The sequence below is a fragment of the Plodia interpunctella genome, chromosome 19, assembly GCF_027563975.2.
Source record: "Plodia interpunctella isolate USDA-ARS_2022_Savannah chromosome 19, ilPloInte3.2, whole genome shotgun sequence".
Taxonomy (NCBI): domain Eukaryota; kingdom Metazoa; phylum Arthropoda; class Insecta; order Lepidoptera; family Pyralidae; genus Plodia; species Plodia interpunctella.
This window is the reverse complement of record NC_071312.1, coordinates 3849043-3868362: the sequence shown is the minus strand read 5'-3', so window position 1 is coordinate 3868362 and position 19320 is coordinate 3849043. Positions and strand designations below refer to the sequence as shown.

At 36.0% G+C, this 19320-nt stretch overlaps 3 protein-coding genes across 12 annotated transcripts in view; 2 read left to right on the top strand and 1 right to left on the bottom strand.

Annotated features, from left to right (window-relative positions):
- The first annotated feature begins 913 nt into the window (after positions 1 to 913).
- LOC128678396 (adenylate cyclase type 10-like) lies at positions 914 to 7363 on the top strand. The gene is made up of 4 exons (XM_053759903.1): positions 914 to 1327; positions 1745 to 6503; positions 6578 to 6736; positions 7175 to 7363. The coding sequence occupies exons 1-4, from the start codon at positions 1035 to 1037 to the stop codon at positions 7361 to 7363; spliced, it is 5400 nt and encodes a 1799-aa protein (XP_053615878.1). The 5' UTR covers positions 914 to 1034.
- Positions 7244 to 11817, top strand: DhpD (Dihydropterin deaminase). 2 transcript variants are annotated; one of them, XM_064436589.1, is made up of 8 exons: positions 7244 to 7384; positions 8896 to 9156; positions 9252 to 9470; positions 9783 to 9890; positions 10211 to 10318; positions 10479 to 10644; positions 10865 to 11011; positions 11316 to 11817. In XM_064436589.1, exons 2-8 carry the CDS (start codon positions 8995 to 8997, stop codon positions 11540 to 11542), a joined length of 1137 nt encoding a protein of 378 aa, XP_064292659.1. In that variant the 5' UTR covers positions 7244 to 7384; positions 8896 to 8994; the 3' UTR covers positions 11543 to 11817. The 2 variants fall into 2 exon arrangements, with proteins under 2 accessions (XP_064292659.1, XP_053615890.1); XM_053759915.2 differs by lacking the exon at positions 7244 to 7384 and adding an exon at positions 8062 to 8492.
- The window catches only part of RhoGAP71E (Rho GTPase activating protein at 71E), a 29186-nt gene continuing 21513 nt past the window's right edge, over positions 11648 to 19320 (bottom strand). For 5 of the 9 annotated variants that reach the window (XM_053759906.1, XM_053759904.1, XM_053759909.1 and 2 more), the window contains 2 exons: positions 18807 to 18897; positions 11648 to 15554 (listed from right to left, as the gene is read on the bottom strand). In XM_053759906.1, coding sequence (XP_053615881.1) covers positions 15424 to 15554; positions 18807 to 18897 — 222 coding nt within the window. In that variant the 3' untranslated portion in view covers positions 11648 to 15423. Of the gene's footprint in view, positions 15555 to 18647; positions 18898 to 19320 lie in introns of all 9 variants that reach the window. The other 4 variants (XM_053759910.1, XM_053759912.1, XM_053759908.2 and 1 more) reach the window with 3 other exon arrangements.

The window sequence follows — 19320 nt, the reverse complement described above, 5'->3', positions numbered from 1 at the left end:
AGTTAATAATGTAAAGTTGGTAATTTTCCCTCTGACAACCCTACAGATAGCCTCAGCACAAGCTCAAGGGTGAAACATAATTATTGTTGTTTATTTAGTTTATTAAATTAATTAGGTACTTAATTAAAAGGGTTATTGCTACTACTTTATCTTCATTGCATTTATTGCTGCACTTTAATCTTATGATATCTACAATGTGCCACCCAGCTTCATGCAAAGAGACCATGTTTAGAATTTTACATAACCAGTAGATTCTCTCTCTCTCGTCTGAGCGTTTACCGGTTACTTCCTCAGCCTTTGAGCTTTGGAGCCCAGGGTACGCTTTCCTACTTTGTCGTCTCCACTTCGCACTGTCGTCGGCATCCTTGGTTGTCAGACCGTTGACCGCATATCATCCCTAACGACATTTCTTGGATTTGCCTCTTCTGCCAGGGCCAGGCGGAAGCGGCATAGCCAGACATTTGTTCCCTACGTAATTTGCCGGTCTACGCAAGACGTGGCCGTACCAGTGCAGGCAGCACTGCTGGAGTTTGTTTGCTATATCACGGACATGACAACTGCCGCGGATGCGCGAGCTCCTCGCCCGGTCGGTACATAACCAGTAGGTCCATGGAATTTACGTACGTATTTAAAAAAAACCTACTTCAAAATTTTCTTTTTCATCTTCGGTAGTGAAAAACTCCAGAGCGAGAATGAATATTAGCTATCATATAACGATTTTTTTTCGATTATAGAAGTATTCAGTCATGTCTGTGAGTCATGCACGGAGGACTTAAAAATTGTTTATGGTTTATTATTTATACTGTTTATATTTTGATATATATGTCATAATTCATTATGTCAAACATATACATTTCATTATGTCAAACGCAGAAATAAACGCAAGAGAATAACTTAGACAAACATTCAGCGAACTTTACGTATACGAGTCAGTAAAAGCAAGACCTTATAGATTTAGACAATAGATTGTAAGCGAAGTTTGAAGTTTGGTATATTTTCGGACATACGATCAAAATTCAAGTTGTTATCTCAAGATGAACTTCCGAAAAAGTAAGAAACACCGGAGGAATTCTATGAACACAGTGTTGAGCTCAGAACGCTGGCGGCATTATGGGAAGAGACCGTCGAGAATGGACGTGGCGGTGGACACGCAATCTGATGACGAGTCAGACTCGGAGTATCATCAGATCAAGGACTGGATGGAGGAATGCTTCGACCAGAACAGCCAAGAGAGCAAATCTGACCAGGACATAGAAGCGGAGTTGTCCAAGAAACAAACTCTCATATTATCGACCTTGGTGCCGGATGAAATATTGTTGATGGATAAGTAAATGTTACAGACGATACTGTTCAAAGTTTTCCATAACTTGGTTTTCTGAAGTGTACTTTTCAACTATTACATGCACTCAGATATACCTATGCATTGTACATTAATATGGTCCAATGATTATATTACTTACATTTTTTCCCCGAAAATATATACAGTTCCCGTGGGAGAATTTACTTATTCGCTTGACGGTCAAACGTCAGTTCCCACATTATGCATCCGCCCATAATTTATTATTGTCAATATCTCGGATTCTAAGTAACATATCGCGATGTAACTTTACCAGATTTTAAATAAATCATTGTATAGCACAACTGTGAAAACACCATTCAATTCCATCCAGTAGATTTAGCGTGATGCGCGCACAAACAGGCAGACAGACAAAATCAAAATCAAATTACTCTTAATTTATTTCAGTTTTGACCCAGGAGCCACAAAACGCTTTGTCGGAGTTTTGCTGATGGCTGACGTTTCTGGTTACACGGCGCTGTCCGAGAAATACAATAGTTTGAAAGGGGGCACATATCGTCTCACAGTCACTCTGAACACTTACCTGGGCTCCCTCACTGAACTCATCTACAGCCACGGAGGAGACATCATCAAGTTCGCTGGAGACGCTTTCTTAGCGTTGTGGAAAACAGACAAAAGAACCTTCTTGAGTCACACGATTCACTCCGTCATTGCATGCGCATTAGTAATACAACATTCATTCTCGTCATACGAAACCGATGTCAAAATAAACCTAAAAGTTAAATTAGCAATATCTGCTGGCAATCTCCTTTTCTCTCCCATTGGTTCCGGAATAGACATGAATTACGTTATATTTGGACTACCAGTGATCGAAGCTAAATTAGCAGAAAGTCTATGCTCTTCAGGAGAAGTAAAATTGACACCTGCTGCTTGGGGTCATTGCTATTCCAGAAATTATGACCATATTGTTCATCCTGATGGCCATGTTACAATAAGGTCTATATTATACGATCCCCGTGAAAAAGACGTTTCAAAACCCTTCACTGGCTTTGGCGCCGCAGCTAGGAAAATTAAGAAAAACTTTATTTCAATCGAAAACCTCCCAGACGATTATTTTGAATGCACTAAAAGTCAATCTGCTGCAGAAGAACAAAAAAATAATGAAGTTTTAAGTCTACGTAAAGCTATTCTACTATCGGAAGAGAAGCAAATTGGTTCTAAAATACGTAAATTTATGATTCGACCTGTGCTAACTCAAATAGATGCTCATCAGCCGCTGGAATATTTGACTGAAATGAGATTCGTTTCAATTTTGTTTATAACTTTGAAACCGGCAGCATGTCCTCTTCTCCAATTGATAACAATAGTTAACAACGCGTATCAAATAACTTGTGAAATTGTTTATAAATCTATGGGTTGCGTTAATAAAATAATTCTTTTCGACAAAGACGTGATGATTCTAGTAATTTTTGGATTGCGAGGATTCAAACATGAATCTGAAGCTCAAGCTGCGTTAAAATGTGCTTATGGTATAAGAAAGTCTGTATCTGCTTTGGATGGCGTGCAAGATGTATCGATTGGAGTAACCACAGGTCAAGTCTACTGCGGAGTCGTTGGTCATCCCTTGCGAAGAGAGTTCACCGTCATAGGTGCAATAGTCAATAAAGCGGCCAGACTGATGTGCGCGTTTAAAAATAAAATTACCTGTGATGAAAGTACGTTTGTGAAAAGCAAAATGTCAAAAAATGGATTCACTTTGATGCCCAAAATAAATTTAAAAGGCATCGGATATGCCGGTAACATTTATGAATATTCAGAAGATTTAAGAGAAAAAGAATTGCATGATATATCCATAGTACCACCTCTTTTGAATCGTAATGATGAAATGGAATATTTTAAAGAGTGGTTAGAAACTTCAAAAAAGATTAGAGATTTTGACGCCCTTTTATTAGTTGGTGAATCACGAATTGGAAAAACGCGGTTATTAGAATGGATGGCTCGATATGCAAGAAATAATAAGTACAAAGTTAGTTACATCAATTTAACGTCTGTACATTCTGCTACTTCATATCTTGCATTGACACAAATAATGAATCAAATATTAGGAGTAGAAGAGCAAATAAATGGCTTTGTCAAAGAAGAAAAAATTGTTCAATTGATCAAAATGTACGATGAGGATCTGTGTTATTTAAATAATGTGATCAAAGTACGTTTCGCGTATCACGAAGGCGTTTACGGCATAAATGAAGTTCATAGGATTAAAAAGGCAAAACATATGTTTACAAAATTGATAAACGCGATAAAAGAAGTTCATGTAATATTTTTAGACGATCTACAGAATTTAGATCATCAATCATGGGAATATATATCACTTATGTTTGAATCCATCAAATTTTTTACGATTTGTACTGTTACACGTGGTAAATTTAATACCGTGAATAATTGGCTGTATGATGTATTTATTAACGGTAATATAAGAAAAATAGTTCTTGGACCTTTGTCCCCAAATTGGATTTCTGCACTAGCTTGTCAAATTCTAGATGTCAATGCAGTACCTGCTGATTTAAGTACTGCGCTAAAGATAAAATGCAATGGAAATCCCGGTTTAATTGAGAGTTTCATTGTACATTTATTCTCAAGTGGAGCTCTTGAAACACAAAAAGTTCCGGAGAACGAAATTGATAAATTCAAAGATGATCAATTGCAATTTCCAGATAAAGAATTGTTACATCCTCAAGCAATTAATTCTGAAGATCAAGAACTTCTTGACGCATTATTGGAAGAAGAGAATACAGGCGAAATAGGAATATGCTTGGTAATACAAAAAGCAGAATTAAAAACGAATAAAAATGTTCAAAATATAGATGCTTTGATAATGATGCAAATAGATACCTTATCGCCATATCAACAACTTTTGCTAAAAATATCTTCGGTAATTGGTAATGTCATTCCTAGAGAACTCTTAGAAAATATAATGTATGAAAATAACAATTTAACTACTGCAAAAGCTATTAAAAAACTTTTTATTGCGAGGTTGTTTTTATGTGCCAACGCTCAAAATAAAACGAAATCAAGGTTACCATCATCCATAAGCATTTACTCAACAGCTCCTCAATCCAATGACGTATTAATTTGTGAATGTCCATTTGAATATGATCCAGAAAATTTCGAGAACCTTCCGAAATATGCTTTTTGCAAAATAATGAAATTCCGAAACAGAAATTCACAAAGAACATGTTATGAATTGCTGCCAATGAATCAAAAAAAGGAATTTCATACCCGTATTGTCAATTATTTGGAAAACAATGTCATAAAATGCATAGCTTGTGGCGGTACATTTACAATAGTACAAGCTAAATCTGGGGAAGATAGTCTAATAGACGTAGAAAACAAATCAGATGATTCTATTGAAGTTTTCAGTACTGATAGTGAAGATAACAGCGTTCAAAATTCTCATGAAAAAATACAAAGTATATCAATCCAAAATGATGAAATACGTGACGTTAAAACGTCTGTATCTGAATCTATCAGCAGTGTGCAAAAAGAAACTGCAAAAGTTCAAATACAAAGATCCAGTAGTTTCAATAACAATTTTTATCAACCGCCACGTCAATCGCCGTCAACTGACCGTGATGCTTCTGCATTCACTTCTATTTTAAAAAGTAAAGACAAAGATGATGCACCAAAAAACGCAAGCATTACCCTTAAAAAAGTCACCATGTCCCGACATTATGTTAAAAAAAATTGTTCGCAGGAAATTATGAAACCACATATTTTCGATATGTTACGAGCAGTAGCAGAAGCTAACGATATGGACGATTGGCATAATCTCGATGTCGAAGATAGTAAAGATGATATCTTAGGAGATTTAAAAGGCAAAAACAGAAAGTCATTTTGCATACAAATAGAAAAAGGCGTTTCACAAACAGATTTCAAAAAATGCACTTGTTCGGATTTGGGTATAGATGTTTATGAACAACTAATACATCATGCACAACAAGCTGAAATGAAAACTAAAAGTATAGAGTTTACGATTAGGTTTTGCTATCTATGCTCCGTTAACCATGATATAGAAAACTGTTTTAAAAAACTTGATGATGCTGAATCTGCATGTAAAGAGGACAAAACCAGTGAAAATCCTTCACTTAATAAATTCGAAAGGCACAGATATTTGGCTCAAATTCACGCACTTAGAGCCACTTTTCACTTAATGAAAGGAAATCTACAGGAATCCAAATTAGAAATGAATAATGCAACTAAAATGTATGGTATCAATTTAGCGAAAGGTTTAAAGTTTGTTTCTTTCTATAAATTTCTTAGGGATATTAAATCTAAAAACCGTAAATACCGTTTGCATAAACAAATCATAGACATAGATTCCATATTTTGCTTAAACACAGCAACATTATTATATTCCTCACTGGGAGACGAGAAAACTGCGAGAATATCTGCTTTATGGGCCATAGACGTAATTATGAAAAATGAATGTAATGTTATAGACATATGTGATGCGTTTACCAATGCTATACAAGTGGAACTAGAACGTGATTCGCCTGAAACTACATCGGAGATTGAACGACTGGCCTGTCAAGTTTTAAGACAGCTGCCTCAACCAATAAAGGCGCATGAACTTTGTTCAGTTGGGAAACTCTTCATGTCTACATTTCGAGCTCGTTCGGCGAGAGGTGAATTAGCATGCGCGATTCGCGCAGGCTTAAGATCCTTGACGATAAGCCGATTTCTGTTAGCCGAAAGCATATCTTTGGACATAATTCCAGACTTGGTGTATGTTCTGCTTGCTCGCCGTCGTGTTGAAGATACTATCAATATATTACAGTTGTCCTTACGCATGGCAAATAATCAAATGTCATACGACTTTGAGACTTGGTATTATGCTCTTAGCATGGACTTAATTTTGGATGCTGGTTTCCAACTGGAACCTCCGCTAGAAATTAGTCGCTACGCCGAACACGCACTTCTAAAAGGCAAGTCGGCGGGCGCCAGTCGACGCCGATTGGTTTTAGGATTGTGGACGTATTGGATGCGATCAGACAACGATAAAAGAGCTAAAAGATTTGAATCTGAAGCCTTAAGTTGGTTAGGTAACGACGTAGAGTACGGGTCGCTCACTACCCTTTTGAGCAATATGAGACTAGTGGAGGGTTTACTAGAGAATTTAGGCCGAAAAATAGACGACTTAAAGAAGGTAGTATAAATACAGATGATTAACATAACATTGTGTATCGGATATCGTAAAACTTATCTAACTGTTATGTGCAGGTTGTTGACTTGATGGAGTTGCGTTCCATGGCTGACAAACAACTGTCAAAACTAGAAAAGGACGCACGGCTCATGCGAACTGTTTATCCCAGATGGCTCTTATTAAAAGCATATTCCTGCAATATATCTAGTCGGAAAGCTGGATATTTCTTTAATCAGGTTAGCATTTGTTTTGACTTGTACCTTTATGGGCATGCAAGCGGACTGCTACACGGCAGGTCTCTGGTTCGATCAGACACATCAAGATGGACAGTAATCTTTTTATGAAGACCAATAAAACGTCACCGTTACAGCACTAACTATATGTCCGTAACCGTATGTATATGATCATTAGGTCCTTTTTCAGAGTCCTGGGTTTTGGATATTTTTTCTATATTATAAAGTGTTCATCTCAACTTAGTAGTCCAAGTATAAACTATTTTTAAAGTAGTTCGTCCCACTCCGTGCCCAAACCGTCGCGTCGACGGGAATTAACGTAGTGACCACTGATATCATTACCATCCAATAAACAATTCAACCAAGATATTACATAAATATTTCGATAATCTATTGAAACATACATCCATACATCTTGTAACGGTTCATGCCTTACCTCAGGCCCTGGAAGAGTCAGTGCGGCTAAACAACCGCCTGGAAGAAGCGCTCGTACGGGCGGCGACGTCCAACTCCCGCGTGTGGTTGCAAAATGCTCGGGCCGGCGCTTTTCTGCCGTGGCAGGAGGCGATTGAACAGGTGCAAACGTCGTGGCATCAAATCCTTTACAAAATAACCACCAGTAGGCAATAGCGTGCGTACAGCAACTGGAAGGTAAGAATTGGAAATTAGTACAATCCGCGCTAAGAAAGAAGCAGTAGACAATTTGACTGCTCGATGGAAATTATAATACCGGTTACACACTTTCGCCGAACTCGGACAGATGCCGACGCGAATGCGCAAACGTTACGTAGATTGTATGAGCTTTTATTTAGCGTAATGAAAAACCAAAAATGTATGCCGGATCCGCCAATGTTTGGCGAACTTTATCGCGATAATGTATAGCTGGCATAATGTATTTCTCTATTGACTTAAAAATAACCAAGCTGCCAACTGACCAAACTGACTGCTGCCAAGGAGAGGAATAAGCATTATATTATATCAGTTTTATGCTAGCTCTACACTGGCGCCGAACTCCGACACATGCCGACACGAATGCGTGAATATTGCGTAGTAAATATGAGTGCTTTTATTTACCGCAATAAAAAACCAGCAATGTATACCAAATCCGCCAAAGTTTGGCAAACAACTGTTGGACGACAGTGTGGAGATGGCATAAGGATTTTCAATAAGGGCAATGCGTATCAGAACCATCTAGCGACGAATGCTAAGATTAACTCGGACCTTGAAGCAGAAATCAAGTTGTAGCAACAAGTAAACAATGTCGAATATTGCGAGACCTCATTGCTTTGCGCTGCGCACATTATCTATAGTGCTATGAGAATGTAGGGAAACGAGTAGTTGTATATTGTTGTAATAATATTATTATTTACTATTCACAAAACATTGTTACTAAAACAACTTTCATAAATAAACTTGCGATCTTACTTAGATTGAAAAAAAAGAAGATTCTTTTTTTCATCATATTTTTTTATAATATCAAAGATAACCTACAAGTGAATACTTTGATTTATTCAATTAGAAGTGTTGCTTCTCTCTTCTTCACTAGGGCATTGATAAAGACAGTTGTTACATATCTATCAGATAAGGTTATCAACCGAATCACTTGTTATTCCTTTAGTTTGTGCTTAGCATTTGTACAACACGCGTTGTTCGAGTCATGGATGACCAAAATATTGTATTTGTTGGTTTATTTGCTTCGGCCGATTCTTTAAAACGGCTGTCTATTTGTAGAGGATTTTTGGTTGTTGAAAATGGAAAGGTATTTATGTAATTCAGTCCTAGAAATTTCATTGAAAAGTAATAAACACCTGCTCACAAAAACTTTTGGGCCCAAAAGGCCAGAGCATTCACTTTTGCTAATGAAAACTCATACAATGCAAAATAAGTAGGTACACTCTATGCGGATACAGTCCTTTCACTTTAAGCTTAAATTATTTAATTTACTTTTGATATATTTTTTTAATAAAATATTATTTCATATTTAAAAATCCAGATGTAGGTAAGTATAAGTCGCTGAAATAGTTTTATACTTTATTATATCCATCAGAGGTAAAACTATAAAATCACAGTGAAAGAACTGTACAGTACTTACATAACTGTACTATACATAAGTATTAATTAACACTCGTCTGTAAACTATACCTAATGCCACCTCTTTACAGATTACAAAGAAAGGAACACCGAGCGAATTTGAAACTTTAAAAAAGTCAGGAACATATTCGAAATTCAAAATAGTCCATCTTAATGCTGGCCAGTTCATTATGCCCGGATTTGTGGATTGCCACACCCATGCGCCGCAGTTTCCCAATATTGGGCTTGGGCTAGATCGCCCTTTGCTCGAATGGTTGGCTAAGTACACATTCCCTTTGGAAAGTCGATACGGTGATGTTGACTTCGCATCGTCAGTTTATGACAAAGTCGTTGTAAGTATTAACTTCCTTCGTATTGTTAACTTCATATGTTAGTCCAGTTTTCTTTATAAACAGACTTTACATTGTACTGTACTTGATTTTTCCAGAAAAGACTTCTGACCAACGGCACCACGACAGCATGTTATTTCGGCTCTCTTCACCTGGAAGGCACGGTGGAACTGGCGAAGAGTGCCATAAAGCACCGCCAGAGGGCGTTGGTCGGTAAGGTCAGCATGAATCTGAAGAACGACGCGGGATACTACAACAATACCAAAAAGGAACTGCAGGAAGTGGAGACTTTTGTGCAGAAGATTCTGGAATTAAAGGTGTGCTAAAATACTAATAATGTATATTGTATAATTCCATTCAAAGTAGTACGTAGGTACACTATTTAAAAATTATCATTTAATACCGGCTACACACTATCACGAAACAGTTCGCCGAACTTTGACGGATTCGGCATACGCTGTGGATTTTTGATTGCGATAAATAAACTTTAATACAAATAACGCAATGTTCATTCATTCGCTTCGTCATCTGTCCGAGTTCGGCGATAGTGACTAGCCGGCATAATATAACTGATAATACATTTTGCGCGCTCCTGATATGTCATTTTGTTGCAAGCTATCTTGTTTCAGAATGAACTTATACAACCTATAGTGACGCCGCGGTTTGCGGTTAGCTGCGATGCAGAGCTGCTCACAGCATTGGCGAAGATCTCTAAAAGATACGACTGTAGGATTCAGGTACTTACCAGCATTCGATTTATTTCACGATTTTATATTCGGCTAGCCCTTGGTACCCACGTATTTTTTGTCACAGTGGTCTGACAACTAGGTTTGCCAACGACCATGCGAAGTGCAGGCGAAAAAGTAGGAAAGCGGACTCTGGCCCTAGCGCTCAACGGCTAAGGAAGAAACCGGGAAAACGTCTATATATGAGAGAGAGTGGGCAAACGAGCTTGCAGTTTGTTTGATGGTAACCCGATACGAGTCAGATACTTATGTTAAAATAGAAACTGAAACATATTAAAAAGGGAGATGTCATAAAAAATCTTCTTTTCCAGAGCCATATATCCGAAAACCTCAGCGAAATAGAATACGTTTTACAACAGTTCCCCAGCTGCAATAGCTACGCGGATGTGTACGACAAGAGCGGCATTTTGAATGAAAAGGTAAACTATATTCTGTTGCGTAAGTACTGCAACTCATGCCACATCCACAACTTATCTATCTTCATCAAGGCGATTATTTGATCGTAGATATGTTACTAAGTATCAAAAACAATCCTACTAATAACTATAAAAAAAATAATAGCAATAAAAATGTTTTCAGTGTATCATGGCGCACGCTGTCCACCTGACAGATGACGAGATAAAACTCCTGTCTTCGAGGGGAGTGTCCATCGCCCACTGCCCCGCCTCTAACACTCGCCTCAAGTCTGGTCTCTGTCCGGTGAAGAAGTACCTTGATAGTGACATCACAGTTGGACTAGGAACAGGTACTTATTTACAATTAATTTCATTGTAGAATGACAACTTTTGAGAACTTGTGGCTAGTTCAATGCTTAAAAAAGCGTCAAATAGTAAATTGTTGTTATTTTCATGAGCCATTTATGTCCTGCAGACCGACCAATTCTAATATGGTGTATGACTTCGAGTGACACGTGCAACCACGTGAAGATGAAAGAGAGCTGTAAATTTACTTATTTATTCATTCAGACGTAGCTGGTGGAGACAGCGCTACGATTTTAGACGCTATGAGGAGGACCATGGACGTGTCCACACATTTGGAGCTGAAGGGAAGTGCGGATTATTCTCTTGACTGGACTGCCGCCTTCTACCTCGCGACTCTGGGAGGGGCTAAAGGTAGCTTATATATACCTATTTATAGAAAATCACCCCTAATCCTAAAACGAACAATAGCTTGGTAGCAATATATAACCATAGATAGGGCCTTACGTATTTATTAAGCTTTGAAAAGGTGAGCAAATGAATACAGAGCTGATCTTTGGACATATCCAGTTACATGGCGTTGTTTACAACATTTTCAGTTATTATTTCTTTTTTCTATAAAATAGTTCATAATGCGTGAATTATTTACATATCTGCACCGATATTTACATTATTTACTTGGTGATCCTAAACAGACATGAAAATTTACTCTTTTCAGCTTTGGGACTCAACAATAAAATAGGTAGTTTGAAAGAGGGGAAGGACTTCGATGCCCTGCTCATAGACATGTATGCCAAGGACAGTGCCATAGACAACTACAAATCATTTGAGGGCGCCGAAGACTTCGATATAGGTCTCATACAGCGATTTGTCTATCTAGGAGACGACCGGAATATTCTACAGGTCTATGTGAAAGGAAATAAAGTTAAAGATATAATGACGTGAGACAATTCTGCCTTTGTAATCTATAGAAATCACCAAAATTGATAAACCATTCAATTATAATATTAAGCATTACAACGTATATCTACTAAAATGAAACGAATAAAATAAATTGTTATATTTTTATTATAGTGTAATTCTTAATAATTTGTGTAGAAAAAATGTGCAAATATAATGTGACAATACAAACTGAATTTATGTAGGTATGCAAATACCTTAGTACAATAATACTTAACTGAATTATATTATCAATTCCAACATGACAATTACAAACAAAACGCGTTAAATTATTTCCCAACCTGTCCCACTTTTAATGGAACATTTGTTCTGAATACAAATATTCTAAACCAAAAAATCAACATTGACACTGCTATAATTTTGTTAAAGCTTTGAGATCTTTGTTAATAATATAATAAAATTTTATCAAAGAAAATAATACTCAAATGCATCTGGTATTGATAAATATTTAAGTCGGTGGAATGGATAAGTATGTGATGTATTCGAGTTTTAGTAATAAATAATAATAAACATACGAACAGTCTTACAAAATTAAAAATATTCTATCTAAACATTACAGCAACTTATATTTTATTGTACAAAAAGTTATACTCGTAGTTAATATGAAACTTCAAAAACGTTAATTTATTTAAAAAATATAGGACGCACTTGAATAAGAAACTATGAAATACGACTAAAAGTTAACAGTTTACAAAAAAATACCATTCGCTGCTGTCGCATCTCGGACGTCGGTAGCAAGCGTTCTGGAAACATATTTTTTACATAAAGAAATCACCACAATCCACATTTGCATGAAATCCATTTCCTTAGAAACGGTTCACGCAAATGAATTCTGTAATTTCGTTCACTGAAAAAAATATCGCTTTAAACTACTTTTACTGTGCAAATCTCGTCCTTTGCAAAAACAGCAAATTTCCCGACGTCCAAAATATCTTATTTTAATATTATATACTACATTCATTTACCCTATTGCTAACCAATGAACACAGGGACTTGGACAAGCTAATCCAAGAAATGCAAGCCAGGTATCGTTTACACATTCTCTAATATTATATCGCTTGTATTTCAGTTCGCTTTGAAATGTCACTTGAAGATCTAAATCTTCCAACTATTTACAACTTGTACCAGCCCTAACCTATATTTCTTGTAAAAAAATTATCTTCTTTTATTTATTTATGTACTTAAAAGTAATTAACTGCAATATAATATGAATAATGAGGAAATGGTACAAGCCGTAAATATATCCTAACAATACAATGATCATACTATAATACTAATTAGTACAGTTAGTTACATCATACGGCCGCATGTGGGCTTCTAAAGCAGCATTTACCAATACGTTTTAAAAAACTATTGAGCTGCCTAACTAACATCTCACCACTTAAGCCGCAATTCGGTTATGTATACAATCGACTTGCATTGTATTGATTATAATCTAAAACAGTCTTAAACATATGATTACACAAACAGGGATTATTGAAAACGATGTGCGTACAAATGTGCATAATAATATGACGTGTACAACGATTATTTCCAAACACATTTACAGTTAATTTTGTAACAAAATATCTGTCAAGATACAAATAACAGGATTCCAACAACAAAGTTATTAGGAAAGAACTTTTTTAAAGATTTCTCTAGCACCTACAAAATACGCTCCAAAACCTTTATTAATATGAAAAGTAAACTTGTGTAACTCAATGATGTAATAGAAACATAGTTATTGCAACATTTGATCGTAATGTTTTGAATCAACTTTCAGTTTTCTTCTACGTTCAGAAAAAAATACGAAATATATTTCAGTCTTAAATTGTACCAAATTTTGGCGAAAGACCTAAAATAGATATATAAAACTATAGAAAATGTGATTTGGCTTAGTGATGATGTCCGTGAAGTGTGAGCGATGATAGAATGAGGTAGAAGGAAATGCAAGTTTCTCATCCCAGATGGAATCGGAATAAGAATATAAGAATGTTCTAATAAAATAAGACGACTATCCATAGTAAATTAAAAACTAATTCGTTATATAAAACAATTAAGCTAACTAGATAATTATATACAGGAATGTATTCAGTCGCACTACTTGCACGTTTGATGTTTTAGGCTCCTAGTGTAGTTATTTGATTTGAGCGTCTTCTAATAAACAGTCCATTCACACTTCAAATTAGTTACCTCTCGCTAGCTAAGGCGAATACCTATATCCATACAAGAAACGTCGAATTAGGCATAACGTTAATATAGATAGATAATCAGTAATATTATTTGACCAACCGCATATAGGATCAATTTGACAACTATGTATGTAGCTATCAAAATAGTAACTGAACGAACGGTACAAGTTCAAAGTAAACACCTGATAACAACAAAACTCTATTCATAGATGCTCATTGCAAATTAATCTAATTTTTCGTTAATATTATCTATATATTCGTGTAACGCACACAAGCACTATTTAAACAGCGACTTCATGGCACACAATTTTTCTTTATAAAGTATAGGTACATACCATATATTCTTCGCAATCGGTTGGACTATTATCTACTTTGCCAATACTCAGGTCTATTTATAACAGCTTAAGATTATTTTAATTTCCTTCAATGACAACGGTTTGTAATGAAGGATAATAATAAATTTCTAATAAAGTTCTGATCTTGTGACTACCAAAATAGAGAGCTCAAATTATTATCGTTAGTCTTTCGTTGGTTGGAAAATGGCTATTTTCGATCGAATAGTGTCTCTTCTAAAATCTCAATCAACATTTCGTGGAATTTGAGAAAGCACCTTTAATTTCAAAAACACCTATATTATTAGAACAATATGCGAATTAAAGGTACGCAACCACATCTTATTTGATGTATTAAAATAATTGCAAGGATAATGATTTAATAAAATATTATTTAGGCTCATTTCTTAATATTAAACCCCTCTATAGGCGAAAATATTCAAACAAATAGTTTAGATGACTTGTTAATAAATAATAATTTTTCGTTACAATTCTCTGAAATTTTAACACTAGTTAAGGTCATCTACACCACTAGAAAACGTATTCTATACCAAACATTAAACTGGATAAATTTGAATTAAAAAAGATTCTTAATGAGATATTTTAAGATCTTACACGATTAGGCATAGGACTATATTTAGGCAAATAATTTCATGTGTCGTAGATTTTACGAGTCGTTATTACTATAATCAAATTATTTAGACAGGTACATAATTAATTCTGATATACATACAGTACTATCTTTGTTACGGGTTACAATCTGGCTACCAGTTAGGGCCTGACAATTTTGTTTAACAAATAGATATGAGAAACGAGACAAAGTGATGGTACAAATAGCACATCTCATATAGTACAGTATATATAGTACAGTATAAGCTATTCCATTGAATCTGGAGTATAATTTGACGTAAGATTAAAATGCTATTTTATTATTATTTTTCTATATCCTATTTCTGCTAACACTATTCAATCATACTTATATACCTGAAGGTCTATGGCCTTGAATTATAACTATCGATCACTTCATCTCGATTCTCTTAAGATGCTTGATGGCTTTTGAAATGACTGAAGGATGGAGTATTTTTCCCATCTTAACTGGTGTAAAGGCTCAATATGAAGGTGAATAGGCCGTAGAATAATTTGAGTAAATAAGAATCATAATATGTATGTATGAAAAACGGTACTAAAACTGCGTGCCACTAATGAATAGCTAGATGAAAAACCAGTATCATCCAATTTTCGGCCATATTTGACATGTAAAAATAAAACAAATCCGTAGAAGCTAAATTAATAACTCGATAGAAGGGATAGGGTACTAGGCCGGGCACCGCAGACAGGAGCAGTCGTGTGAGGCGGCGTCGTGTCAAGCGGTCACTTTACGAGGCTGGAGAGCGAGCGGGATCTCAGTGTCGGAGTGAGTGAGGGCGCGGCAGGCGCCGCCGCCGCACACGCGCGCGCGCCGCGAGCGCCGCCGAGAACTGCGCCGCTCGCCACCTGAACCGCCGCCCACGATTTCGAATTTAGAATAGTAATTCAAATTCGACACGATATCGTTTCGAAATTCAATTTTAATTCATGCTTATATCAGGCCGAAAATTAAGAATAATAAACTTTACTAACCAGCTTTGAAATAGAGAATATTACTGCAAGTTATCACGCGAGAGTACAACACTAAAAGAGAATGAAAACCATGATCGATTATATAATACTGAAGCTCGCTTTGTATATAAAATTAAAATCCGCTCCTTCTTGCACTGTAAATGATGATGATTATACGATATAAGTATAACGTATGTATGACATAGGTAATGGAGGCTCCAGTATTATCAATAGCTTCATGATGTAAACGGCGTATTTTGTCGACAATGACAGTCTTTCAAAGCATGACAAATGTTATTGACCCGTGCACGCGCTGGTGCTGCCAACTGCGCTGAACTTAGCATAGTATTCCCTGTTGTTTTAATCTAAACAGGCATAATCTTCTTAAACAAAAATGTTTTTAATTTCTTTTCAATTAATCAAATTGATTTTAGAAAATAATAAACATTGTAGAATAAAAGCAAACTAAAATATCTTTGCTATAAAACCTTTTTTGCCTTTAAGTAGAAATTAATTTCAGACGATATCGTGTCTATATATTTAAGTTATTTTTAAGTTGTGAGAATAAAATTGAACAGAAATAGGTAATTCACAAATAAATACTTTAAAATTAACATATATTTTTATTGAACGATTAATTGATTTTAACATGTCTGTTCAACTTTATAGTCCGCATTCTCAAAATTATTTATATTAAAAAAAAGGATGACTAATGATTGTGTAATGCAAAGAAAACGAAAGCAATGTATTATTAATACAAAGGAAAACGCGAACAATAAAACAATCAGGATTTAAAAAAAAACCTTTTCCTGCTCATTTGTTTTCAATACTTATTGTTCACATTTTGTTCAATAAGGAGTTTTTCTAAGAATAAAAATTAAAATGTATAAAATTATCCCGTGTGTTGGAACTTTGAATTGAATGTTTATTTCTTGCGTTGGTGACATAATCTCCTTTAAGCACACAAGCGCCACCATCATATTTTATCTACATTTACTACAATACTTTGTACTAAAAATAATTATTTATAGAAACAAAAGTAATTGGTAAAAATATGATGGTGGAGCTAGTGTTCTCAAGGCGCCTAAATTAACATCTTAAAAACCCCTTATTAAATCGAATTTTTAAAACCAAAACAATTCGAATGTTATCAAAAATATCTAGTGGTTTCCATGAAATGCACAAAATCATAAAACAGGCATAAAATGCACACAAAATGCCCAACTGAAATGACATGACATGATTTCCAAGCGTATCAGTCCTCGAAATTTAAAATTCTATGAAAATTATATTACGCATGAACATAATATAACACATTTAGTGCAAACACGTTTTGTGCATTCAAACAAATAAAAATCGGCAGCGAATGTGAGAGAATGGGAGTCTTTATTATGCTGTGAACTTCCAGTTAATAATCCAATATCAATTTATATAACAGAATTTTATTTATATATACAGATAGTACCAGTATCGTCTCAAAATGCTTTGACTATACCCCAAGCACAATCACTCCAATAAAAAAATCTGACAGACTTATGAAAATCTTATGAAGATAATGGCACAATCACAATATTTACACATGACATAAAACAATGCAACGAGTGCTCAATGATTTACAGTTGATTTTAAAAGTATCGAACTGATGCGCGATTAAGTCTTCACATGACAGGACTTAAGACACGCAACGAATATATTTATTATTATTTAGTATGAGACGCATTTGTGCCTGCAGTCAAGAAGTTTTAGCAATGAGTGTTTTCTGAACACACACTCTAGATGTCAGCACTAAGACGTAAGGTCCAACGTTAGACAGATAAAACTATAAACATCGTAAATGTCGTTTCGCTCGTACGAGAAACGCGTACTCATTATAAATACACAAGAAACGGGACAAAACGCGAATATTGTTTATCCATACAGCACAACATAACATGTGCCCTGTTTCACAACGCCTATCTTGCCGTTTTGTATGAGATAGACCAAAGTTGTATGGATATGGTGTATCTCATTTGGCTACGATAACTTGTCTTTAGTTTTCTTTGTCTTTGAATCAACGCTGTGTTACCGATTTGACACATTCGGTTAGTTGCCAAATACAAATAACTGTCAGTTTTCCGGACTTCACATTCAAATAGCGCAATCTGGTGGTGAATTCAGGAAACTCTCATTGTTAGTTAAATTTATTTGTTGCAATTTTAAACTAATTGTCTAGTTGATGATTAGCCTAATTCATAAAGCACACATATGATTTGAATCGTAAATACAGATACAAATGCAATTAGTTTTAAAATAAGTTTAATGCAAAAATAGAGGACCAATCACTCAAAGGATTTTAAGAGATAAATAAAAGTAATTTAGCGAGAAAACATACCTAAATACCTCAAATAACCGGATTAGTTGTCGGCGTACTTACATAGAGACCGGTTTGTGACCAAATAAATAGTATAGACCTAATGATAACAAAATATATCTTACTATTTACGAACTACATAATTAAGATATTAGAATATGGTTATGACTAAGCGATGAAATAAAATATAATACATGTGTACAACATATATATAATACGTAGGACAACATTAAATGCATACAATACGAATAACAGACATGCATTTTGGAGATGTGCGACGAAGGAGATAGTGAATTGCATGCTCACAAGCGGAAAGCGGGCCCCTCAGCTTGTACACCGGTTATTTTGTAGAAGGCTTTATTACTCCGTTATTATTCGACTGATATTGCAGTATAAATATAGTGAGAGAATAATTCCTCAGTAGAAAATAACACTTTATGGAGATGCTATTGTTACATCTCCCAAATCTGTGGCTACAAAGATGAATGTACTTCTGGAATAGATCCAACGAGTGAAAACTGAATGCCATTGAAGTCAGTTTAACATAGCCACATGTGAAAATCAAGACGGGAAAACAAAGCCTTCACTATCGCCTGTTAGTCCTCCGCACCGAAGCGAACGAACACATGGGACAGTACCGGTGCGAGGTCAAAACAAAAACTCAAGGCAGGCGACAAGCACGTAGAGAGCGACGCTCTCGGCGCGGCGGGGCCGGGGCGGGCGCGGGGCGCAGCGCGGCGCGGGGGCGGGGGCGGGGGCGCGAGCGGGGGCGCGGGCGCGGGCGGGGGGCGGCGTACCGGCGCGCGGCCGGCCCGTGTCCAGCGAGCTGGCGGTCTGCAGGAACCACTCCGAGCGCGTGCGCATGCGCGCGCGCTGCCGCTCGTGCACCTACGCACCACCACCGGTCAGGGCCGCAGCCGGAGCATCCGAGTGCCCACAACCCATTGCAATGTCTATTCTGTAGCACCCCTTTACTAATATCAGACGAGGCCAAATATTTTCATAAACAAATTTATTGAAATACTCCCTTTGATTCCAAACATTCTATTAGTAAAGAGGAACGTGTGCGCCGGTATTTACTTAACAACCTACATGTAAAGAGACAAAAGATTTTGCCCTGGCTACGGCCCTGTACCAAATTGTTATTTTACAAATTCGCGCTTACGATTCTTATCACAATACATGAACAATTTTCTAGATTTCCTTTGTATAATATATTATTAATAATCAAACATCACAGTTTTATTCAGCTAAAGGTATTAGTAATATAAATTTGAAATATAATGGGATAAATAATATAGAGTTGTATAA